The sequence below is a fragment of the Echeneis naucrates genome, chromosome 10 (assembly GCF_900963305.1).
Source record: "Echeneis naucrates chromosome 10, fEcheNa1.1, whole genome shotgun sequence".
Lineage (NCBI taxonomy): Eukaryota > Metazoa > Chordata > Actinopteri > Carangiformes > Echeneidae > Echeneis > Echeneis naucrates.
In genome coordinates this window covers 150,881-175,542 of record NC_042520.1, presented here as the reverse complement: position 1 = coordinate 175,542, position 24,662 = coordinate 150,881, and the positions used below count along the sequence as shown (strand labels likewise).

General features: G+C 47.3%; 3 protein-coding genes across 4 annotated transcripts; 2 read left to right on the top strand and 1 right to left on the bottom strand.

Annotated features, from left to right (window-relative positions):
* Window positions 1–11,269: 11,269 nt before the first annotated feature.
* LOC115049793 (RE1-silencing transcription factor B-like) lies at window positions 11,270–18,492 on the top strand. Its single transcript, XM_029512320.1, has 6 exons — window positions 11,270–11,400; window positions 12,708–12,994; window positions 13,604–14,170; window positions 14,251–14,411; window positions 14,562–14,645; window positions 15,681–18,492. Exons 2-6 carry the CDS (start codon window positions 12,735–12,737, stop codon window positions 17,555–17,557), a joined length of 2,949 nt encoding a protein of 982 aa, XP_029368180.1. The 5' UTR covers window positions 11,270–11,400; window positions 12,708–12,734; the 3' UTR covers window positions 17,558–18,492.
* On the bottom strand, window positions 18,232–22,059 carry LOC115049794 (nitric oxide-associated protein 1-like). The gene is made up of 9 exons (XM_029512321.1): window positions 21,829–22,059; window positions 20,811–21,737; window positions 20,497–20,661; window positions 19,940–20,044; window positions 19,772–19,863; window positions 19,566–19,697; window positions 19,364–19,480; window positions 19,181–19,298; window positions 18,232–19,003 (listed from the first exon to the last, which is right to left on the bottom strand). The coding sequence occupies exons 1-9, from the start codon at window positions 21,992–21,994 to the stop codon at window positions 18,768–18,770; spliced, it is 2,058 nt and encodes a 685-aa protein (XP_029368181.1). The 5' UTR covers window positions 21,995–22,059; the 3' UTR covers window positions 18,232–18,767.
* Window positions 21,706–24,416, top strand: nipsnap3a (nipsnap homolog 3A (C. elegans)). 2 transcript variants are annotated; one of them, XM_029512324.1, is made up of 6 exons: window positions 21,707–22,600; window positions 23,203–23,398; window positions 23,468–23,629; window positions 23,698–23,847; window positions 23,989–24,075; window positions 24,151–24,416. In XM_029512324.1, exons 1-6 carry the CDS (start codon window positions 22,493–22,495, stop codon window positions 24,225–24,227), a joined length of 780 nt encoding a protein of 259 aa, XP_029368184.1. In that variant the 5' UTR covers window positions 21,707–22,492; the 3' UTR covers window positions 24,228–24,416. The 2 variants fall into 2 exon arrangements, with proteins under 2 accessions (XP_029368182.1, XP_029368184.1); XM_029512322.1 differs by having other exon boundaries at window positions 21,706–22,600; window positions 23,203–23,629.
* Window positions 24,417–24,662: the final 246 nt, after the last annotated feature.

Below are 24,662 nucleotides of genomic sequence, written 5' to 3'. Positions count from 1 at the left end.
CTGATAAACCTGTAACATAAATGTTACGGGGTCAACAATAGACCTGTAACCTGTATGACTGCGTTTTTCTCTGTTTAACGTCCATTTTTTATGTCATGTCAACGCCACTCAATGCAAAGAAGTGTGACAACAAACTAACACTCACTTATCTTTTCAAATATTCAGTTACAAAGCTCGTAGCAAATTAAGTTAACGTTACATAGCTGATGCTAAGCTAAATATGTTTGCTAACCGTCCATTTTGTCAGTACCAATCCGCCTGATTAAAATCTGAAGTTGATCCAGCATTCTTAATTTTGGTGTCACAGACTTGGCAGTCTTCTTTGAAGGTTTTATATTGAAACGTAATTACAAAGGGTAATGTGGTCTCACAGTTGAGGGTAATGTTCTCAACTGTGACAAAAACAGAAGTTATTGTACCACTGTAAGAAACCTTGGAGTAACCTTTGACCAGGACATGTCCTTTATCCCTCACATAAAACAAGTTAGTCGGGCAGCTTTCTTCCACCTGAGAAACATTAGGAAAATCAGAAACATCCTTTCTCAGGATGATGCAGAAAAACTGCTCCATGCATTTGTAACTTCTAGGCTGGACTACTGTAACTCATTACTATCTGGATGTCCAAACAAATCTCTAAAAGGCCTTCAGTTAATTCAGAACGCTGCTGCACGAATATTAACAGGAACTAGGAAAAGAGATCACATCTCTCCTGTTAGCTGCTCTTCATTGGCTGCCAGTAAAATATAGAGTAGAATTGAATTCTGTACTACAGCTCAACTCCATGAACTTCATGCAGCAACATGTTCCTGCCTACACCCCCCCCCACCCCCATGCCTATCTCACTCTCACTCTCTCTCTCTTTCTCTCTCTCTCTCCCACTCTCAACCCTTCCGGTCGAGGCAGATGGCCACCCCCCCTGAGCCTGGTTCTGCCTGAAGTTTCTTCCTCTTAAAGGAGGTTTTTCCTTGCTCATCGGGGGATCTGTTGGGTCTCTTTAAATAAATTTATAAAGAGTTTGGTCTAGACCTGCTCTATATGTAAAGTGCCTTGATGTAACTTTGTTATGATTTGGCGCTATACAAATAAATCTGATTTGATTTGATTTGATTTAATTAGCATGATCAACTTTTGGACGTGAGCTAGTATTAGTTATTGGTAGCTAGCACTAGCTATTTTTAGCTAGCTATTCGCTATTCGGACACATAACAGATTGTAGTACACAATCGTGTGTAATATTGTGATTGCAATGTGCAAATTTACTTTACGTTGTTCTAAAGTCTGTGTGTCACTCACAGTACCACCGCATCCATGGAAGCTGCCATATTGTTGAGGAAGCATTCTGACGTCATAAGTCAGTAACTCATAGTACATCGGTTAGGTATGAGTTTGACTACCGTTCCAGTTCACTTTCACTGCTGATCCAGAGCATATAGCCTGTAAACCAGATGAATTTATTGAAGTTGTTGGCATTATTTCAGCACTTTCCGACCAAGATAATGACAGCAAATTTAGAGGAAGTACTCCTCTGCCTCAGACAGAACCTGGAACCAGTTCTGGAGCACCGACTTCTTCCTGGTAAACCAGCTTGTTTAGAGTGTCAACGAAGACTATCAGGAGGCACATGCAATAAAGTGGTCTGAGGTATTTGCACTAAATTCATGAGTTTTCAGTTTATCAGGTCATCTCAGTTCTGACCATGGTTTGGGGCAAGCCACATTGAACCAGGTTTGAGGCCCTGCACTGGGGTCAGGATTGGGGGGGGTCATCAAATATGTTTGGCATGCATATCCCCAGGCCCCCAGCATCTCTCCTCTGAACTGCCCCAAATTTGAAAAGAACAGCCTTGATGAGTTTCATATAACAGTTTCAGGACATCATGAAGATAACATTTGGAGTTCAGCTGCCAGATGCTGCTCAAACCATCTGCACAGTGGACAGCCTGCTGCTGGTGAGGCTCTCAGTGTGTTCAACAGCATACATGAATGTATCTATGAAGTGTCTGGGGCAGGAATTGTGGTTAGGATAGGGAGGAAGTGGAGGGCAGCGGAGTCAGTCCAGCAAGCTAAAACATAAGGCCATCCTCAGTACAGTAGCGCAAGGCAGAGCTGGACTTGGAAGCCTAGCATGAACCAGGTGTGAGTCTGCCAGTGGGAGGGAGAGGGTGCAGGAGGCGGTATGAGCTTCAGTTGAGGAAGAGCGAACCATCAGAATCGTGGCCATGAGGCAGTAAGGTGCCTGGATGAAGTAGAAGCAGGAGATGGGGCGGCGCATCACCTGGAAGGACAGCTGGCAGTAGAACCCCGAGAGGATCAAGGTCTTTATCCAAGGGGTCTATGATGCCCTCCAAAGTCCATCTAACCTCTGCACTTGGGGCAAAATAGAAACACCTGCATGCCCCCTGTGTTCCAAGACAGGGACACTAGAGGACATTCTAAGCAGCTGCTCCAAGGCGCAGAGTGAGGGCCGTTATCAATGGAGACATGACTCTTCTTCAATCCATCGCTGAGGCAATCAGCAAGGGGACAGTTGAAACACCCAAGCTGTAGCCAAGACCATCCAGTTTGTCAAGGAAGGACAGAAGCCAGAAAGAACACCAAAGGGAGGGCAAAATGGCGTCGTAGTGTGAACACTTTTCTGGTTAACCTCCGTTGGGATCTATTGAATCATCTGTCTGAAATACATGTTCACCTGGTGAAATGTCATATTCGTGTGTAGGTGTAGCTCTAAAATGAGCCTGGATGACAATTTTTTGAAAATGCCTCACTCCAAGCCTAGTTTAAAGAAAAGTCCGCTCCATGGAAGTATGCTAGCGACGTTGTTGTGGGGGTTTAAGGACTGTATAAGACCCTGGTTTAAATCACTTGGGATGCAGGAGTCCCTATGTTCCCATTTAGTGTATTTATTAAAGTTTGACGTACAGTAACTGTGTGTGTCTGTGTGGTTCTGTAACAATAAAACACATAATGCAGATTGATTAATAATAATGACTCACATAAACATATACATGTGAGAGAGGTCATCCTGTTAGCAACTATTAGCTCTATTAGCATTATGCATATTAGCAACTCGTTAGTCAAATTATCGTCACACATTGCCATAATAATATAATATACAGAAACAACCATAACTAACTAATTACACTTACTGGTATCTGAATGCACACTTGCAAACACACACTTTAACCAGCTGATATGCACCATAAACGGCAAAGCAGGCTCTCTCTCTCTCTTTCAGTGGCCCGCTGTTTTCTGCTGCATCTCACTCACTATGCAGAGGCATTTTTTCGACAGCAGGGGGCGTAGGGTTAGGGTTAGTTTGTTAGTTTGGTTTGTCAAATTGTCACCTTTAGAAGGACAGACAGTATCCGTGTCAGGGATGGCGGGCGGGGCAACAAGACGAGCGACTGGTCTGGTGTAGGTCTTATCTTTAAACTTGACCACAGCAGTTCTGACTCTACCATCGTGTCCAGGGATGATTTGAGAGATGTGGCCAAGGGGCCAAAGTGCTCTTGGCAGCTGGGGGTCCACTATCATGACTGTAGTTCCAGGTTGAAGCTGAGGCTGAGCAGAATCTTTGTGCCAGAGCGTGTTTGAAGAGTAGACCGGTAGCATCAAATTAAACTCACTGCTATCAGACCTGGCTTCTCTTGGTAGGTGGCTGATGACATCAGGGGTGTTACTGGCCACTGGCGCAACTTAAATCCACCTGTCGCCAGAAGGGATGCCAGTTTGTTGGCTAGTTGGTGTGCTTCATCAACAGAAGAGAGGCTCTGAAGGCAGTTATCTACATAAATGATCTTTCAACAGACACCCGAACATCCTCCCTGGCTGGCTATAATCGAATACATGCTTCTGTAGAGCAAAAGTAGCACAGCAAGGGCTACATGTGGTGCCAAAGAGGTGTACTTGCCATGTGTAGATACTGGGTGGCTCCTTGGTTTTGAGCTCTCGCTAAAGGAAGCAAAGCAGGGATCTACCCTCCGGAAGCAACCTAACTTGATGAAACATACCTTATATCGCTGCTAACAGCGATGGAGTGCTCTCTGAAGCGCAGCAATACTCCCATCAGACTGGGACTCAAGGTAGGGCCAGGCAGTCGTAACTGATTGAGATTTTCTCCCTTATATGTAAAGGAACAATTGAAAACAATCCTGTTCTTCCCATTATGACTCAGCATGTGATGAGGGAAGAACCAGGACTCTGGTACTCTGGCTACTTTCACTGCATAGTCTGCCTTCTCCAGCTTTGCAATCTCAGTGCAGTATGCAGCTGCTCTCTGAGGGTCTCGTTTTAGGCGCTTCTCTGTGCTGTGCAGATTAGCTAGCACAGTCTCCTTTGGTGCACTGAGCTGGGCCATATTCTTCACTCTGAGAAGAGGCGTGACATAACGTTGGACCCCTTCTACTTCTACTTGTGTAGTTTTTGTCTCCATCAGGTGGACTGCTTCCTGATCCTACCTGGATCACTGCTGCTGGTCCCCCTGGTGGTCCCAGGTGCACAGGTTTCATTGGAGTAATGAGGTGGGGGTAGTCTGATCCAATCAACAGCAGGGGCTGCACATTATTAAAGGACTGGGGGGAAGACCCTTTAAGTGCTTATGTTTTCTCTGAAGAGCTTTCACAGGGTATGTATGCTCAGCCAGACCCAGCTGGTCTGAAGTGAATGCTTTCTGTATCTTAATTGACTTTTGGGGCTGGTCAGCTGGGGAAATGGAGAATGACACAGCATTCCCATACAGCGTCTTAAAATCCTGACGAACAGTCTTAAGGAGCAGATCCTCTCGTTCACCTGTGAGTTTTAGTCTCTGGGCTGCTGCTGACAGAATAATAGTCCGCTCAGATCCATCATCAAGGATGGCGAATGTCTCTAAGGTATGCTCATTGTTCTGCAGCAATACTTTACTCACTTTAAGCAGTACTTGACTGCACCCGGCCCGTCTATCCAAGTACAGGACTTCATTTGTGGTGCTGATGAGACAGGATGTATCCCCAGCTGCAGGTTTTGCATTCACGTCATGCAGAGCTTGAAGGTCTTTCCCTTTGCACTTCTGACATGTAACCTTAAGGCGGCATTGTGCAGCTTGGTGTGAGCGACCACACCTCCAGCGTCTTCTGTTGGTTTTAATCCAAGCAGTTATTTGTTCAACAGTGAACAGCGCAAAGTTAGAGCAATGGTCAAGGTAGTGATGTGAGTTATTGCAATAGGGGCAGTATGCTGTCCTGTTGGCTTGGTGCTTAGGTGCTGCTTCTCTGCTACAGTTTTATTATAACCTGGTCTGTAGCTTGCAGGATGTTGGTGCTCTTACCTGTCTTGTAATCACGCCGCCGTTCTTCTTTATTTCCTGACCTGCTCTTGGTTTCATTGCGCATTTGTCTCATAAACTGTCTCTTGGATCTCTATCTCATAATCGAGCCACTCAGAAAAATGCAATAGGGTGAGAATAGTGACCCGCAGAGGATACAGACACCTCTTGAACTCTGCTCTCATGTCCTGTGGCAGCTTACACAACAGCTGTGTCACATGTGACCCACAGTGGAGCTCTGTCTGGCCATTGTCTCCAAGCTGGTCTAACATCCCTACCAGCACTCTCGCTTTCAGTGCAAACAGCTTGAATCCATGGGTGTCTCCGTGTGCAATATTTGGGGCATCCATCAGTTCAGCAATCTTCCTGAGCGCCAGCTGGTATGGTTGCCCATAATTTTCAGTGAGGCTAGCCATAGTGTCAGAGTATGGCTGTGGTGAGGGTGCAACTTTAAGCCTGGTCGGTATACGGAAAGGCAATGAGTGGAAAACTGCAATCAATGCCCCAAGTGATAACATAACAAGCATAACAAGATACTCATAATGTATCTTGTTATGCCATTCGGACTCACTAATGCCCCCGCTGTCTTCCAGTCCCTGGTCAACGACATCCTCCGTGACATGTTGAACAGGTTTGTCTTTGTGTACATGGATGATATCCTGATATTTTCTCCGTCTGAAGAGGAGCATGTGGGGCATGTTCGCCAGGTGCTGCAACAGTTGCTTCAGCACCAATTGTCTGCCTTCCGGACCCTCCTGTCCAGATTCTCTTCCTCTCCTATTCTCCACATCCCAGACCCCAAGCTCCAGTTCATCGTTGAGGTGGATGCCTCAGACGTGGGAGTTGGAGCTGTCCTTTCCCAGTGCTCCCCTAAGGACAATAAGGTCCATCCTTGTGCTTTTTTTTTCCCGGAAACCGTCATCGGCGGAGCACAACTATGATGTGGGAAATCTACTGGCTGTGAAGTTGGCATTAGAAGAATGGAAACATTGGTTGGAGGGTGCTGACCATCAATTTCTGGTCTGGACCGACCAAAAAAATTTGGAATACATTTGAGGGGCCAAACGACTGAACTCAAGACAAGCCAGGTGGACCTTATTCTTCACCCGCTTCAACTTCACCCTGTCTTATCGCCCAGGTTCCCACAACATCAAGCCTGACGCCCTCTCCCGGCAATTCGAGGCAGAAGACCACCCCCGGGATGCAGCTAACATCTTACCCCCCAACTGTGTGGTCGGAGCGGTGACCTGGGACATTGAGAAGGATGTCCAGAGTGCGCTCCCAGGTACCCAGATTCCTGATGGCTGTCCCCCCGGTCGGCTCTTTGTCCCAGGCCTGCTCCATTCCCAAGTTCTACGGTGGGGACACTCTTCCCTACTGAGCTGTCATCCCGGGGTGAGTAGAACTCTGAGCTTGATCACACAGCGGTTCTGGTGGCCCTCCCTACGGGAGGATGCCCGAGAATTTGTCTCTGCCTGTCCTGTCTGTGCCCGCAGCCCTCCAGCTGGACTTCTGAGACCCCTGCCTGTTCCACATCGGCCATGGTCTCATATATCGCTGGACTTTGTCACAGGGTTGCCTCCCTCAGAGGGTAAGACAGTGGTCCTCACAGGTCCACAGGTCACAGGTCCTGATGTTGAAGGACAGGTTTCCGTCCCATCAGCCCAAGCTCTGGTTCGCCGTTGCCACCTTACCTGGAAGAGAGCTCTGGCAACCCTGCTGTGCACCACTGCAGGATACCAAAGAGCAGCTGACCGGCATCGTACTCCAGCTCCTCCCTATCGTGTGGGACAAAAGGTTTACCTATTCGGGGGGAGTGCCATAAACTAGGTCCCAGATTTGTGGGCCCATTCCCGATTTCCAGGATCATCAGCCCAGCTGCTGTTCATCTTCGCCTCCCTCTCACTATGAAGATCCATCTCACGTTTCACGTATCCAGTGTGAAACCTGTCAGGACCAGCCATCTTGTTTGTGCCCATTTAAGATTTGGGTTCAGAGTAAATCTTCAATCTGGATAGACGTTGAGACAGCATTACAGCATCACAGTGCAGACTGAGTGAATTATTATTTTTTAACGATTTAAGCTTTTTGCACAAATCCTATAGTAATCAATACTCTAAAGGCATGGTGGCTTATGCGTCGTCTTGAAGGTGTCAGGTTTTGAGTTAATTCTGTCCTGTCCTTGTAACTTCCTGTTTTATTTTGTAGTCCTGGTTCCCTCGTGTTCCCCGTTACTTTACTTCCTGGTTGTGTCCCATGTTGATTGCCTTCCCTGCCCTAATGTGGATCACCTGTGTCTTGTCGAGCACTGTATATTTAAGTCCTGTTTTCAGTCTAGTCCTTGTTGGATCCTTATTGCTTGCATTTTGCCCATGCCCTGTTAGATTTGTCCATGCCTTGTTGTTTTGTCCGTGCTCTGTCCAGGTTTTCGTGTTCAGTTTATGTGGTAAATTTAGTTTAAAGTCCTTTTTTCGTCATCTACCTGGTTTCTGGCTCATGCAATTGGGTCCTCAGCCTGCAACGCACTCGCACCGCATTTTTCGTTGTGACAGAAGGAAGACCAAATTTAACATCCATGTTCACTCCAATAATGAATAAGCCTGCTTTTCCCCCAGGTTCTTCAGATCCTAGAATATAATATAGAATATAAAATCTCTCAGTGACCTTTTCTCAGATGGTAAGCCTATGTCATTTGAACAGCTTACTAACAACTATAAATTGTCCAAACAAGATTTCTTTCGCTTCTTGCAGACAAGACATTATATCATGCATAGCACAATGCTTATTGATCACCCTGAAATATCTGCTGTTGAGAAAACGCTGTTTCAACAACAATCTAAGATATCCTTGAGTTCACTGTACCCGGACCTTAATAGTTACTCCACGACTGACGCGCAGAGTGTCAGAGGTGTGTGGGAGAGGGAGCTGTCCGTGATCATAGATGAAGAAAAGTGGGATAACATTTGGTCTCTTGCAAAAAATATTTCAATTTGCACTCGGACAAGAAAAATGCAACTTAAAATTTTACACAGATTACATATATCCCCTCACCACAGGCACCTCTTCAGCCACTCTCTGTCCCTTCTGTGTCTCAAGTGTAAAACTGATGTTGGGACTCTAACCCATTGTCTATGGTCGTGTCACAGACTTCAAAGATATTGGGATGAAATTAGAAGCAAAATGGAGAGCATTTTTCATGTTCATATAGAAATGGACCCTGTGTCTCTGATTCTGGGACTTCCAAGTGACTGTTTGAACACAACAGCCAACAAACAACTGTATAACATTTTGACATTTGCAACCAGTAAAAACATTCTTTTGCAATGGATCAGTTACAAGGTTCCTTCCGTTTGTGGGTGGCACAAAACTTTTTTCGAATTTATCCCCTTGAAATATCTCACCAATGTTGTTCATCACAGTGTGGATCAGTTCTACCGAGTATGGTCCCCATTTTTGGGTTATATTGGACCGGTCCTCTCCTCCACTCTATTAAAAGGACTGCTGTGTACTGTATACAATGTAAGCCTGATCTATCACCTCCCATACTGGGTCATATGTTGACTTGTCATTCGAGAGCTGTTGTGTATGTTTTGTTGTATGTCTAGTTTTGTAGACAATGTTTGTCTTGTGTGAAAAACAAAAACTGCAATAAAATCAATGGGAAAAAAAAAGAAAGAACACCAAAGAACTGCTCGACTGGTTTGCCTTCCACGGCCTGAGACTGGGCAATGACAGTTGACCTGGAGAGGCAATTGAAAATTCCACCACCCATCACCCAGTCCAAATTGTAATTCAGACATCATCTTGGTCTCTGAGGCTACAAAGCAACTGGTCTTGATGGAGCTGACAGTTCCCTAGGAGGATAGGATGGAGGAGGAGGGAGGAGGGACAAGTAGAAGGAGCTGGTGGAGGACTATCTGAGGAATGGTTGGAGGACCAGATGCATTGGAGGCGGGCAGTCTGGGATTCGCCAGCCACTCCCTGAGCAAGTAGAATGCCACTTGGAAACAGGCCGGGGTCTGATCAGCCTCAGTTGGGTCGCCTGGATGAGACCCGAAACCCCCAGTGACTCCAGGAAGCAACACTGATGACGTGTCCAAGTAAGTGCATCAGAGTCACTTGTCTTATCTAGTCAGTTAACAAACAAATAAATAATTTACATTTCATTTTCCTGTTTTTCTTTCCCTGTAAATCATTCTATATGGGATTATAAGACATCACAATGAAAAATAAAAAAAACTTCACTAACTCACCTGAGGTAAAGAACTGCAGTGCCTCACATCCAGTCTGGACTATGTCAGCTGTCAGAGCTGTTGTTCAAGCATACAGCTCCACAACATGTGTAAAAAAACAGGCAGGTCATATTCCAGCGGGCTGATTGGTCAGTGGGCGGTCTCATATACCTGCCATGTTCTTCACTAGAACTTAGGGGTATTGCACAAAAACAAATCAAATCAAATCAGATTTACTTGTATAGTGCCAAATCATAACAAAGTTACATCAAGGCACTTTACATAAAGAGCAGGTCAAGACCAAATCAGTTGCAGGAAAGTAGGTAAAATTTATCCTGGTCAAGTTGCCAGTTCTCTGCAGCAAGCCTGCTGCAGACCAGGCTAACAACCAGGCTAAACTTAATCCTGGTGATTCATCTGGTAGTTGTACTGTCAGTCCTCTGAGAAATTAGTGTATTTTACAGCATTTCCATGGTCTTTCTAAATATGTTGAAACATTGTAATTATCCTGCATGAAAATAATACAAATATTTTGTCATTTGTCTATTCATTGAAGTCTGTTCACTGTTTGTAATTGCATCCGTCTTTTTATATTCATTCATGTGGTATTATTACTGTCAGGCCTCGTGTTATATTGCTATGCTAATGATAATGGCCACAGGAGACCTCCACATCAAAGAGGACTTTTACAAGATTGCAGGTAATATCAATTTCATATTTTAACCATTACTTTGTCATTTTTAATCAGTCAGTGTTGGATAATCAATATTTTTTAACAGCTTTCCCTTTTCCCTAAAGTCATTGCTACAGTGGATTGACCCATATCAGAATCAAACGCCCCTCTAAAGGGACTCCAGGGGGATTACATTAACAGGAAATCCTTCCACAGCATCAATGTTCAGGTTACTGTGACCTACATAAATTAATTCTGTGCATTAGATTACCTTAATAGGTTCCATCTTGTCCTTTCAGATGATCCGTGATGCTGACAGCCTTTTCAGCATTTAAGAGGCAAAGTGGCCTGGCTTGGTAACCCCGGAGTCTTCTGGGCTAGTCCAATTTACCAGAGACCCTCACAAGGTAAGCTACACATTCTATTTGTAAACACCTTGGACATTGTGTGTGTTTAACTCTGCTGTGCAGTTTTATAAATTGTATCTTGTATTATCAGATGAATTCTCTGCTGTACTGCTGGGAGACTGAGATTGAGAGATTGAGATCTGTTTCTCAAGAAGTGGGTATTTCAGTGCACACTGTAACCATAGCTGTAATAGAGTGTATTCATATTTATATATTATATATGTTTGCCTTCTATTCCAGGTTCTAGAAAAATGAGAATTGGCAAATAAAAAAAGCCCTGTGTGCTACCAATGCAAGACAAAATACACATACACAGCAAAAAGTAACATGAGATCTTTTATTGAAGATGGGCTGAATCCGAAAACTTGCTGTTGCCATGCTCGCGAGTAATTAACGTCGAATTAACTCCAATAGAACCCCCCCATCACCAGGAGGTGCGGTATTTGCGACAACTAAAAAAAGTTTGAAGGAGTGGCAGCCCGCCATGCCTACATGAACGGAGTTGTTGTTTTTATTGTTCTTGTTGTTGTGGTTGTTATTTTTGTTGTTGTTTTCGTTGTCCTTGTTGTTACTGTTGTTGTGTATTCTCAATCTTCTGAAATTTGGCGCAGGAAAGTTGCGGCCCGCCGCGGAGCGACGTGATGACGTCACGGCCGTGCGTCGCTGTGGAGGAATGTGCGGAAACTTGTCGGTGTCACTTTTCTGAGCGGAGCTCCGTCGAAGAAAACAAAAACACAAACTCCGACAAAAGTCCGCGGAAGTCGTGAAAAGTTCGTCCCAGAGGAAGGTGAGTGTGTGCGGGGCAGGCGGCGACCCGTGGCCGGGGAGCGGGGCTCGGGGCCGGCGTTGGTCCGACCAAAGCTGCTGGAAAGTTGTCGGCAGTTGGGAGTAAAATGGAGGCTCAGTCGGAGAAGAAGGCGCTGTCCCGATCAGGACCAGGAGCCGACCGCGGCCGGACCCCTCAGGACTGGACACCGGCTACGGGGCCGCCGCTCCGCTTCTCCGAACCTCCACCGACACGTCCGGTTCCGCCGCTCCGCGTTTCCGCAAACTAAGTTGGGTGAAAGTGTCGGTGGGAGCCGGAGGTCCCGGACCGGACGGACCCCGAGTTTGATCCGGCTGAACCCGCTCCACGCTCACTTTATATAATCGTTTAAAATCAGAGCTTGAGTCTGGTTCCGGAGAAGCTTGGATGAGGTTTGTCCGCCGGCGGAGCGTCGGACCGGGGGCCGACTCTCCGCGGTCCCGCCGCTAAAAGCACCGTTTTCCGGGCGGACTTCTGAACGTGTCGGTCTGTGGCGCTGTCGACTCAGCTGTGGTGCTGTTTCAAAATGGCCGACGGCCTGAGTTCAGTCTGACACACAACTTCTTAACACAAACACACGACAACAAGCTTCCCACAGATAAACACAAAAACCTGAGGACCTGAAAAAACTTTCTATGGTTTCACTTTAATTTTTCAAAAACGGAACAAAACGCAAGTAAAATTAATTAAAAGTTGACATAAGCTAATAAAATGCCTTAAGAGAACCAACATTTGGAAGAAAATAAAACCAGAAATAAAAGTTCAAGTAAAAATAACCAAAAATAAAAGTCAAGTATTAAAAAGAAAGAAATCCAGAAAATAATGGCTCAAATAAAAGTAAGTGGAAAGATGATGGGGCAGCAGGGTCACCCCACAATAAGGTTGCGGGTTTGGTTCTGTGCACAGTTTCTCCCCGTGTCTGCGTGGGTTTCCTCCCACCATCCAAAGGCGTGCATGTTTGGGTTAACTGGTGACTCTAAATTGACCGTAGGTGTGAGTGTGAGTGGTTGTTGGTCTCTGTCTGTCTTTGTGTGTTGGCCCTGTGATGGACTGGTGACCCGTCCAGGGTGACTCCGCCTCTCACCTGGAAGGTTGGCTGGGTTTGGCTCCAGCACCCCATGACCCAGAAATGGAAAAGTGGTAGAAGATAGATAGATGGATGGATGGAAAGATAATTAAATATAGAAATAGAAAGACAAATTAATGAAAAGGAAAATTCAGGCCTTGCTTTAATTGAAGTAAAAGTACAGCTGTGATCATCCACTGTGGATTGTGACCTGTGCCTGCAGATTTTAGTCCCTGAGCTGAGGACCTGGATGGACATGGCTACCCCGACGGCGTTTTCAGTGGAGATGTTTCCTGTGGGCGTCTCTCTGATGGAAGATGGTCAGACTCTCAGTGACATGCCCAGGAACACGCTGCCAGCTCCTCAGCTGGTGATGCTGGCCAATGTGGCGGCAGTGACGGCATCAGAGGGCAACGGCTGTGAGGGCGCTGCAGCTGATGAGAAGGAGATGATGGAGCTGAAGACGGTGGGGTCCAGCTACTCAGACAGCGAAGATGACAGCATCATCAGGTGAGGTTAACATCACAGGTTGTACTCTCACGCTAACCTTCATTCAGGCTTCATCCCTTCGTAGTTTTCATTTTTAAAAATGTCTCCAAGTCTCCAGAATCAGCTGATTCTGTCTGAGTCAGTTCAGACGCTTTCTTTTTCTATCTTTATCTGATCAGGAGTCCTGTTCATTCTTTGGAGCAGTAGCGATGAAAAATCAGCTCCAAATATCTGATTGTCTTTATTCTTTCAACACAATAAACTCAGAAACATACAGGACTGACCCAGAGCCTCTGATTGGCTGTGACATCACCCACCAGAGCCAATAGGAGCGTGTCACTATCAGAGATGGAGGATGAGAATGGACGGATAAAAACACAGGAGGAGTCAGACTGATGCAGATCTGAACTAACTTTGTTCATCAGTTAATATTATTATTGTTATTATTATTATTATTATTATTATTATTATTATTATTATTCACATCAAAAGATCATCACATTCCTGTTTATCATTTAAATGTGATAAACCTGTTTTCAGTAGTAACAATTTGGATGATGTGGAACTGGGTTTGAGGAATTTCTTGTTTTATGGTGAAACATCAAAATTTGTCATCTTGCTCATGTCCAGGTACAGCTATAACCAGAACAACAGAGAGGTCTGTATCATTGAGTATCCTGAGTCTCCGAGCCCCAGCACAGAGGCTGCAGTCGGATGTAATGTAGCAGAGGAAGAGGAAGGCAGCGGGGTCAGAGCTGAAGACTTGTCCCGCCTCCCTAAGCCCCGCCCCTCTGCCACAACTAAATCATCTCAACAGGATGCTCAGCATAAAGGCAGCCCAGCCGCCATGACAGAGAACACGAAGAAGAAGAAGCCTTTCCACTGCAAGCCGTGTCACTTCCAGGCTCAGAACGAGCAGGAGTTTGTTGAGCACCTGAGCCGCCACAGCGTCAGCAAGATGATGGTGGTGAGTCGTGTGGAAGGACGCAGCAAGACCAAGACCCGAGAGGCGGAAATGCCCGAGTCCCCGGTGCCATCAGGCAGAGAGGCAGATAGCAGCGGGGAGACAGGAGCTGCAACAACCTCAGGTGACATCAAAGGGCTGATCAGATGTGAACGGTGCGGTTACAACACCAACAGGTATGACCATTACATCGCCCACCTGAAGCACCACAGCAAGGAAGGGGAGGACCACAGGTAACAGGAAGTCACCTGGGATTTTTAAATATGTCGAGTGGAGTCCAACAGTTGCTGAGACTGTTTGTTTCTGTTTGCAGGGTGTTTAAGTGTACCTTGTGTCCGTACACGACGGTCAGTCAGTATCACTGGAGGAAACACCTGAGGAATCACTTCCCCAGCAAACTGCACACCTGCAGTCAGTGCTCCTACTTCTCTGACCGCAAGAGCAACTACATCCAACACATCCGGACACACACAGGTCAGTCCGAGCTGTTCAAATCTGTCTACACTGTCTAACCTGTCCCCACACCATCTGGGTTGATGTGTTCATCTGTGTGGTAAAAAGCATAGCTGTTACTGTCTGGTTGTATTACAGTCAGGTGAATGTGTGTTGTCTTCTGTGCTGCAGGTGTGCGTCCTTTCCAGTGTCCTTACTGCGACTACTCCAGTTCACAGAAAACCCACCTGACTCGACACATGAGGACTCACTCAGGTCAGTCTTCTCTTCCTCCTCTGGGATCAGGTCTACAGGGACCTGACATAACAGGAGTCAGGAACTGGGCAGACCTCAAGTTTCGCTGTCACATGACTCTTTCCAGAGTCCAAAAAAACTCAGTAACTCAACTATTCAAATCATTGGTAGCCAGAGCTCAGTTCCAGGTCTGACCCTGGTCCACCTCGGTCAAACAGCAGCTCAGTCTCCTCCACAGGGAATTGTTTGTTATATGTTGTTTTGTGTTGTTGGTTTTACTGACACTGTGAACTCTTCTGTTTGTGTTGCTCTCCGACGCAGTGGATTAACATGGTAAAGTCACTCTCTGTGTTGTGTTTTGTTGTGTGTCTGTTGTTCAAAGCAGATTAACCTGAAACACTTCTCAGCTGTTCATGACCAGAGAGAAGTGTTTCCTGGTTCGCCTGCTCTGTTGTGAACCTGAATCCCCCTGCATGAACAGTCTGGTTCAGGCCTGTGACGTCACATGACCTTAATTGGCTTCATGAGTAGATCTGATCAATCACAAATTACCCACAGTTTCTTTAATAGTCTAATGTACCACAACCACCTCAGTTCAGACAAATTCTGGTCCATAACTGGTTCTGTATTTTTAAAGCAAAAGATTAGTTAATAATCATCAGCTGCTCATCCTTTCGTTGTTTTGTGTTGGGTCAAGCTGACAAACCCTCAGTTCATCGTAGACTATCACTGACCATCAGGATGAGAAGCTCCACCAAACAATTTTAAACAAACAAATGTGGCTGACCATTGGCCTCCTGTTCATGTGGCAGTGTAGAATCAATGTAACAGTTTGTTTTGTGTCAAAGTCATACATGCCCGCACAGACCAGAGAAGGGGGTTCTGGGTAAATGTAGATCAGGTGAGTTTGCTGCACAAGAGGGACTTGATGTTGAACACCCATATGCAGAAGTGAATGTGTCAGGCTCACCTGTTTCATGAACCCTGTACAGACCGACCTGTTTGCTGTGACAGGATCTGCTGCAGCATCATTGCATTGTACCTTTCTGTTGACAGGTGAGCGGCCCTTCAAGTGTGAGAGCTGTAACTACCTGGCAGCCAATCAACACGAGGTCACCCGTCATGCACGGCAGGTCCACAATGGCCCCAAACCTCTGTCCTGCCCCTACTGCGACTACAAGACTGCCGACCGCAGCAACTTCAAGAAGCACGTTGAACTCCACCTCAACCCTCGACAGTTCCTCTGTCCACTCTGCAAGTACGCCGCCTCCAAGAAATGTAACCTGCAGTACCACATCAAGTCCCGGCACTCTGGGTGCAATGTTTCTGTGGACGTCTCCAAAGTCAAACTGCGAGTCAAGAAACCCAGTCCTGTCTGTGCAGAGGAAGGTGCAGACTCCAGAACAAGCAAGTTTGACAGCTCATCCAGTGTGGAGGACGACTTTGACATGGGTAATAGGGATGACAATGGGGCAGTGGACTCCAATCCGATCAATCTGTCCATCAGGAAACGCAGCCGGCCAAACGCTGCCCAACTTGTGCAGAGTGAAACTCCAGAGAAGGCACCAAAGAAACTCAACACCAATGACAGCGAGAAACAACTGAAGGTGAAGGACAAGGTGGAACCAGAGAAAAAGATCACGAGGCAGAAGAAGGCCGAGAAGGTCTACATGAATCCTGCAGAGACCACAACAGTAAAAGAAACCCAAATGGAGGTGAATCCACCTGCTGTAGATACAGACAACAAAACAAAAAGACGAATCAAGAAGCTGCTGGTGGAGAAACCAACTGCCCAGAACCAAGAAGAAGTACCTGAACCTCAAAAAGACCAAATGGAGACAGAGAAATCTGAGTGTCAAAGGTCCAAAGAGGAAAGACCAGTGAGGCCGAAATTGGCTAAAGAGGAAGGAAAGTTAAAACCAGAGAAAGCAAAAGAAGAGCAGAAGAATGAAGGCACAAGAAGGGAGAAGAAAACCTTCAACAAGCCCGGGAAGTCTGGATCTAAGAAGCTTGAGAAAATCACAGAAAATGTGGAAGCTCAAGAGAAACTAGAAAGTCGTGAGAGAAATCAAAAGGAGAAGGTGGTGAAGCCAAAGGCTGCTAAGAGGAAAGCCGTGGAGGCTCTGGATCTTTCCAAGAAGTCATCAGAGATGCCATCCAAAACCAGACGACTGAAAGCTTCAGCTGCCGTAAAGCTGCAGTCAAAAATTGTCTCGGAAAAATCTGACAGGTCCAATGCTGTGACTCAGAACAAGTCCAACGGGACCACACCAGCACGTCAGAAGAAGACCAGGAACTCTAATAGGAAGTTTGCAGGCCAAACTGTGGATCCAGCGAAAGACAGCACTCCGTCCATAGAGCTGCCAGAAGCACCTGTTCTACTCAACAACCCAAAGAAACACAAGAACTCTGGGCCCCCACCAAAAGACAACAGCCCCTCCCTGAATGAAACCTCCACAGGTGAACTGACTCCACCTGTGGCAGGAAAGACTCTGAACAAACCCTCAGAGAAGATGGGAGTTTCACCTGCTTGCAGCTCAGGTGAGGATACACCCTCTGCAGCTGTGGACTGCCCCACACCGACATTCCTCAAGCCCACATCGCCACCTTCTCTGGTGCTTCCAACCCAGCGAGCCAAACCAGCTGATCCAGAAGACGACGAGGGAATTCACAGTAGTCACGAGGGTGGGAGTGACATCAGCGACAGCGCCTCTGAAGGCAGTGATGACTCCGGCCTCAATGGCAACGGCCCTGGCTCGGGTAAGCTGCCAAACGACCCAGAAACACCAACCGACGAGATCCCGACACCAACAGAGCTCAAGAGTCACATGTGCATCTTCTGCGACCGTACATTCCTTCTGGAAGTGGAGTACCGCCGTCATCTGAACCGCCACCTAGTCAACGTCTACTACATGAACAATGCCAGCAAGTAACAGAAATGAAGAGGCTGGGCCTCTCGGTCCAAGGAGTAAAACCACAACAAACGGTTTCTTCATGTTAGCATTAACACACTAATTTTCAGTCTCAGAACAAACTGTAATGAATCTGAACATCAGCAGATCAAATGGTCAAATATTAGTTGTTGTTGTTTTTGTTTTTCATGTTTTTATCATTTGTGCTTCACAACTTGGCATGTTTCCCAACTGCAGATTTTTTAAGTGACTGTGAGCTCTGACATGGTCCACGTCCACATCAGAGTTAGGCAGCGCTCTCATACCCGGTTCTAACACCATCAGTGAACCCCTAACCCGAAGACCTGGTTCTGATTCAACAGGATCCAGGTTTGGATCAGTGAATTGAATGGAACCCTGTTATCTGGTCAGTTTTGGTCTGACCTGAAGTCTGATGGCTTTTATTCTGACCCAGATCTTGTTGGGTTGTTTCTTGTCCTGCACATGGACTTTAAAACCCCTCAGTGCTTCTGACAATCACCAGGGTCTCCTTTCTGCTGATCAGCATCAGACACTGTCACTAAAGTAAAAGACTAAATGTAAAACTTGTAAATAATGTTGTGCAATAATCTGTAGTAGAAAATGCCAAAGTGACATCAATGTGAGTTCAGTAAAAACAAGAACGAGACCGAGACAGGACACAAAACGAGGCTGGAGATCCGGAGGTTTCAATTTGAAAGGTTTATTAGCAATGAGGATCAGACTCTCCTGATGATGAACTAGATTCACACAGTTTATCTACTATACACTGATTAACAAGATTCCCAGAGCTCAGTCAGAGTCCAGGTCACCTGGACCAGGACTTACCCAGAACTGGACTGTGTTGATCTGTCTCCTGATCAGTTTCCTTTTTTTTGGGGGGTGGACTGAATTCATAATGTCTGCTTTTTTTTTCTTAATTAAAGACTCAGAATCAACATGTTTGTTTTTGTCATTAATGATCAGATAATCAGACCAGCGGGCCCAGCACAAATACTGAACCAGCAGGTTCTCACCCCGAGACCTGGTTCATCTAAGAACCTGTGTCAGAGTCTCTGGTTCTGCTGACTCACCTGTGATTTCACTATGACATCAAGTCAGCATTATGCCAGCATGTTATGAGACATCAGGTCATGTGACATTAAGCCTCTGGGTAGATTGACACAAACATCAAGTTCTTCCGGTTGAGGTCTCAGTTCATCCTTCTCCAGAGTCACTTCGTCTTCTTCTTCACCTGCAACTTCTCAGCACCTCTAGCAGTCAGTCCTGAGTCCAGCAACCCAAAAGGCTTTATCACTTTATAGGTTGCTGATTTACGGACACGTTGTCCTTTCAGAGAGACAACATGAGGGAGCAGAGGGGGTGTCCTCAGACGGAAACCTGCTGTCTCCGGACCATGGACCCTCAACAACACCTGATCCCCTTCGACTGCTGTCACAGCCACCCAACCTGCACACAGACGAGACCGATGCAAAAAATTATTTAGACAATCAAGGCTCAAAATATGTTTCATGATCAAAGGAAATTAAATTGCAGCTGAAACTTAATCTTGGAGAAAAACTAAATGTGTGAGACGCCTCCTCCCCTGGGGTCAGGAGTCAGAGGTCAGAGTTCACCAATGTTTACCTGCAGAGGACAATTTGACGTCAGCAGCAGCTTCCAGGTAACCTCGACCCTCCAACATGAACTCCTGAGGAACCAGAGCTGGAAAGTCCTTCATACGCTCCGACCCTCCTGCAGGCACCTGAATACACCCAACAGGTCAGTGTAGGAAGCAGTCAGTACCTACCGTGGGACCATGTGACTCACCCCCAACAGTGCGTTCCCCGCGTGTTTCTCATAAACTCCATTAGCTTTATCCAGACTGGTGATGTGGACAGGGACCCGACTGGAGACCAGGACTGAGAACCAGCAGGACCTCAATCCCTGCGAACAACATGTGAGTGAGAGACCTGCACAGGATGGTGGTCCTGGTTCTGGTGTTCAGGGTCCAAAGTCAAAAGTCACTGACCTTCAGGAAGTCGATCCTGGCCAGAGCCCCCACAAACAGACTCATCCCTGGCTTCAGCACGAAGGTCCGTGGGACAATGGCCTGAGTGGGAACCACAGACCTCACTTCCTGTCCATTCAGGAGGCTGAGGATCTGGGCGAGAGACATTCAGTCAATCAGACATTCAGAGAGAGAAACGGAATTGATTAGCCCCGACTCAGACTCACATCGTCTTCTTTCAGGATCCCTGGGGTATCGAACAGCCAGTGAGCGTCCTTCAGCTCATTGTAGGTGAACTCCTCTGTCTTCCTGCTGGGTCCTGAGAGGTCAGAGGTCAATAGTCATGGTTTACATTGAGACTGGGGCCTGATGTCAAACATTCAAGTGAGTCTCACCTGTCAGCTCCTCTTCGTTTTCTCCAAAAGCCAAACTGTCTGGATCAAACTGGATCTCAGTGGATCTGGATCTGAACCCAGACCGGAATGTCCTGCCAACACGACCTGAACAAATGTGTTGAAGAGGTGAACAGGACTCTGAGTTTTCAGGACATAATGTTCTGGACTTCCCGTTGGCCTTCATGATACCCACCAGCCTCATCAACAATCTCTCATATAACTTCCTCATTCAGTCTGACCAATCAGCAGTTCTCAGGCTGCAGCTCTAACTGGTCTTAAAGATGGACTCATCTGTCTGACTCAGATGGTCTCAGGAGACCCTGACCTGAAGGTCCGCAGGTCTCACTGGTGTGTCACCCTCATCTTTTTCCACCAGTGAGAGACTGAATCCTAAAAGAACTTCATGTTTAAATGATTGACTAAATCCTTCATCCTTCACTCCTGCTTTCTGTTCCCAGAATTCCCTGCTCCTGTGGATCAACCTCAACGTCAGATGTTCAGTGCAGGTTGTCCTGATGATGTCAGCGTCAACATAATAACGTGATGGCATCACTTACCCATGAGGTAGCTCTGCCGGCTGAACTGCCTCAGCCTCCTCAGCTCGTCCAGCGGCAGCTCACTCTCCATTTGCTGCGCCGCCTCGTTCAGTCGCTCCTTTCGTTTGAACATCCTGTACGGAGTCGGGTTGATGATGGGAAACTTCAGCAGGTTCAGAGTGGTCCCTGAACACACCACGACCAGAGGACAAAAACATTGACACATGACAGGAAATGGATTGACTATCACGATAACTGATGTATGCTGAACAGGCTCAGACTCATGGTCTTTGGGGTTGTGGTGGATCAGCTGGACTTGGAAGTCTGCTTCTCACCAGGCCACGGTGATATGGTGGCCTTGTGGATGACATCAGTGGCCTTGGACTTGCAGAAGTCAGAGTCCAGCAGTGTGTTGAAAAGGGTCGACTTCCCGGCGTTGGCACTCCCCACCAGGTACACGTCGCCTTTGTACTTCCAGGAGCCCTGCAGGCTGGAGATCAGGGCCTCAATGCCATACCCCGTCTTGGCGCTGATGAGGTGCACTTCTGTGACCTGGGGCCCGAAGCCAGCCTCCTGACAGTACTGGGCCAGCTGCCGCTTGATTCGTGGCAGGTACCCGGGACAGTCTCCGGGCAGCAGGTCAATCTTGTTGCCAAGGACAACCACATGTTTGTTGACACCCACAAGTTCAGGCAGGTTAGGGACTATGGAGTCAGGGAGGTCCAGCAGGTCTACAATGAGCAGGACTAGGGCGTGGCAAGGGCGGATTTGCTGCACTATGGCTCTGTACTGGTCTCTAGACACCTGCAAGTTCAGGGCCTTGTGGTGGTGGGTCAGCAGGTGGCAGCGCTGGCAGGTGGCCCCGCTCAGGCCGCCCTCCCTTAGCAAGACTTTGTATTTCTCGCTGGGCAGGTACCCAGGGGCCGCGGCGGCAGTGCAATGCAGCAGGGCGCCACAGCCCGAGCAGCAGGTGTCGCTGACTGGCTCATCCAGGTCTGGACTCCCAAAAACCCGATGCTTGCCCTTTCCTGTCTTCTTCTTTCTCTTCACAACCACCAGGTTTTCATGCAGTGGAAAGTCTATGTCCTTGAACTGGATGAGGGAGTCCAGGTCCACCTCCTGCTGGGTCCCATTCCTCAACACCTGCAGCTGATGCTCCAGAGACCTCACCTGTCTTTGGTGGGGGGGCTGGGGATTTCGGGGGGGACGTGGGGCGGTCGGCTGGTGGAGCAGATACTCTTGTTGGGGGTCCTGATCTAAATCTGAAACAAGACAGAAGAACACAGAAACTCTCAAAGGTCCTGGCCTTTTTCACAGTCCTGGTCCCTCTAGGCTCTGGTCCGTCAATCTTACCTGTGTGGTCGGGAAACACGAACTGCTCCTCCAGGTTCGGGTCTACGGTGCAGGTCCGGATTCCTCCCCGGTCTCTGGTGCAGAGCTGTCGGATCAGATTTCTACCGAACAGCGCTGAGGTCGCGGCCGGGAGCCGCAGAGTGATGGATCTCCAGATCTGGAACATCTGGAGTCCGTGAAACTCACCTCGATACCAAACACACGCGCCTGCTAACGAGCTGCTTTTTCGGCGGACATGATGTCACATTCTGACGCGATTTCCGGTAAAAAAAAAATACCAGACTGGAGCACATTTCCGGCTAATATTTTAAATTCTAAATTCAAAATAAAAACGGTGCGCCCGGACATGAACAAGATCGATGACCACCAAAGAAACCTCCAACAAACAAAAACAACACGTGAAAAATGACCCAGTGACGTCACGGCTTTCAAGCCTAAGACAGCAAACAGGAAGAGGTCTCACTCCAACACGAATCTAGTGCGTGTGTGTGTGTGTGTGTGTGTGTGTGTGTGTGTGTGTGTGTGTGTGTGTGTGTGTGTGTGTGTGTGTGTGTGTGTGTGTGAGTGTGAGTGTGTGTGTGTGTGTGTGTGTGTGTGTGGCCGTCTCAGGATCAGGATCTGGACTCAGAGTGATATCTCTTACCTCCTTTCCTCTCCGGATCAGATGGTCATTTCCAGTCTGACAGCAGTTTTTCATTTCAAGTTCGCCATGTTGAGGATCAGAGGCTCCTTTATCAGGTCCACAGCGGCTCTGGTCTCACCTGCTGCTCGGGTGAGTCAGCACCTCAGACCTGGACTAACATCAGACCTGGACTAACCTCTGACCTAGACTAACCTCAGACCTGGACTAACCTCTGACCTAGACTAACCTCAGACCTGGACTAACCTCAGACCTAGACTAACATCAGACCTGGACTTTGAGACTTCGTCTCCTCAACTGAGTGATTTAATCGTCTGATCACACTTGACACTGAACTATTCGCGTTTGCACAGACTCACACACACACACACACACTGTGGTAAAAGTGGATCTTTGGACCTGGTCCAGTGAAGATTAACCAGCAGTTAAAATAAATCCTACAGAAACCAGTTCATCTGAATGCATTGCATTGATGAGGAAGAGGGGTGGTTGTTGTTTTATTAATAGACAGACACAGCAACACAGAGACACACACAGTTTTAAGTGGCTTCAAAGTTAACTTTTCATTTTGAGTCTTGATTAAAAATGAAGTTTCAGATTATTAAGAAGTGATGGAACCAGGTGGGGGAACCTGGTTCTGGACCCAAACATGAGGCATGAGACCTGGATATCGACTCGGACCTGGCCAAACACTTAATGCTAGCATCATAATCCGAGCCTGATCTGGCCTACAGGTCTCCACAAGACCCCAGCAGGACGATCAGACCTTCTACGAATTCAGGACCTACAACATCCGTCCAGACCAGACTGCAGCCTTCCTCAAACTGACCAATGAGAAGATCCATTTGCGCACCGCCCACTCTCAGCTGATTGGCTACTGGAACGTGGAGTTTGGAGGTCTGAACCAGGTCTTTCATATCTGGAAATATGGTAAGGTAAGGTTGTTCTTCTTTTGTGGTTGTGGTTCTTCCTCTAGTCTCACCGTTCCTCCAACCTCAGACAGTTATTCCCAGCGGGCTGCCGTCCGGGCGGCTCTAGCTCAAGACCCGTGCTGGATCTCAGAGTACATCTCCAAGGCAATCCCGATGCTGAACTCACAGGATAACGAGGTCAACTACATGGTTCCCTGGACCCAACTGCAGTCGCCACTGCAGGAGGGTGGTAAGCCCCGCCCCAAAAGCCTGCTGCCAGGCCCTGATCTCTGCCCTAACTCCAGCTGTGTGTTTCAGGGGTGTACGAGCTGGTTTCATACCAGATGCGTCCAGGTGGTCCAGTGGTTTGGGGCGACACCTTCCAGGCCTCTGTAACTGCCCGTGCTGTTCCAGGGTATGGCAAGTTGTTGGGGGTGTTCCACAATGAGATTGGCCAACTCAACAGAGGTAACTGAAAAACTCAGAGCCACCAGGACCACCATGACCCGGTCCAAGTCCAGGTTTAGTTCTGTATTGTGCTCAGCGTTGAGTTTTGTACCTTTGGCAGAGGATGACCTGTTTCTGTGTCTGTCCCTGTGTGTGTGTCAGTTCACGTCCTCTGGTGGTTCCAGGACGCTGACCATCGCGCTGAACTTCGCCGTCTATCTCATTCTGATGCCAGAGTTGTGGCTGCAGGTGGGGCCCCACCTTCAGTGACTGAGCACAATTGGTGATGTGTGAAATGATCGACTGACCGCCTCTCTATCTCAGTTAGGAACAGTTTTGGCCATCTGGACTCTCAGAGGAACATACTCATGTTTCCATGTCCGTTCTCACCAATGAAGTAACTTCCTGTCCTCATCGCAGCATCTCCTCTCTGAGCCTCCATCCGGACAACGCCCCATTATTCCTGAACCTGACACTCAGAGGGAATGGCAGGTTTCTTAACTGGTGCTGTGGTTTGAGGGGGAGGGGGGGCTGAGCTTTCTTTGATTGTGTTTCCATTGTGAGGAATAAACGAGATGTCAGATCTTGAACTTGGTCTGTTTATTTGTGTTAATGTTCATGATTTTAATAAATAGCTTATTTGCTTAGCTCATTTGCATTTGGTTAATAAGTCAACGAGCACTGAGTTATCTTTTAAGGTAGATGTACAGCTGGGCTAAGGATGCTCATAGTAGTGTATGATTGTTAGGTATGTAATGGACGTGCTTAATGCGAAGCCCGCCTTTGACCATATTTGGATTAGCTGGTGTTTGGGGGTGGGGTCTGACACAGTAGAG

What these genes read in the sequence shown, in the direction of transcription:
- LOC115049793 (XM_029512320.1), top strand. Translation starts at nt 12,735, where the DNA reads ATGGACATGGCTACCCCGACGGCGTTTTCAGTGGAGATGTTTCCTGTG. An exon ending in GAAGATGACAGCATCATCAG is followed by an intron (nt 12,995 to 13,603) that starts GTGAGGTTAACA and finishes GCTCATGTCCAG; the next exon opens with GTACAGCTATAACCAGAACA. An exon ending in ACACATCCGGACACACACAG is followed by an intron (nt 14,412 to 14,561) that starts GTCAGTCCGAGC and finishes TCTGTGCTGCAG; the next exon opens with GTGTGCGTCCTTTCCAGTGT.
- LOC115049794 (XM_029512321.1), bottom strand. Translation starts at nt 21,994, where the DNA reads ATGTTCCAGATCTGGAGATCCATCACTCTGCGGCTCCCGGCCGCGACC. An exon ending in CACCATATCACCGTGGCCTG is followed by an intron (nt 20,662 to 20,810) that starts GTGAGAAGCAGA and finishes TGGTGTGTTCAG; the next exon opens with GGACCACTCTGAACCTGCTG. An exon ending in CGTCAAATTGTCCTCTGCAG is followed by an intron (nt 19,004 to 19,180) that starts GTAAACATTGGT and finishes GTCTGTGTGCAG; the next exon opens with GTTGGGTGGCTGTGACAGCA.
- nipsnap3a (XM_029512322.1), top strand. Translation starts at nt 22,493, where the DNA reads ATGGTCATTTCCAGTCTGACAGCAGTTTTTCATTTCAAGTTCGCCATG. An exon ending in GTCGCCACTGCAGGAGGGTG is followed by an intron (nt 23,630 to 23,697) that starts GTAAGCCCCGCC and finishes TGTGTGTTTCAG; the next exon opens with GGGTGTACGAGCTGGTTTCA. An exon ending in TGCCAGAGTTGTGGCTGCAG is followed by an intron (nt 24,076 to 24,150) that starts GTGGGGCCCCAC and finishes TCTCTATCTCAG; the next exon opens with TTAGGAACAGTTTTGGCCAT.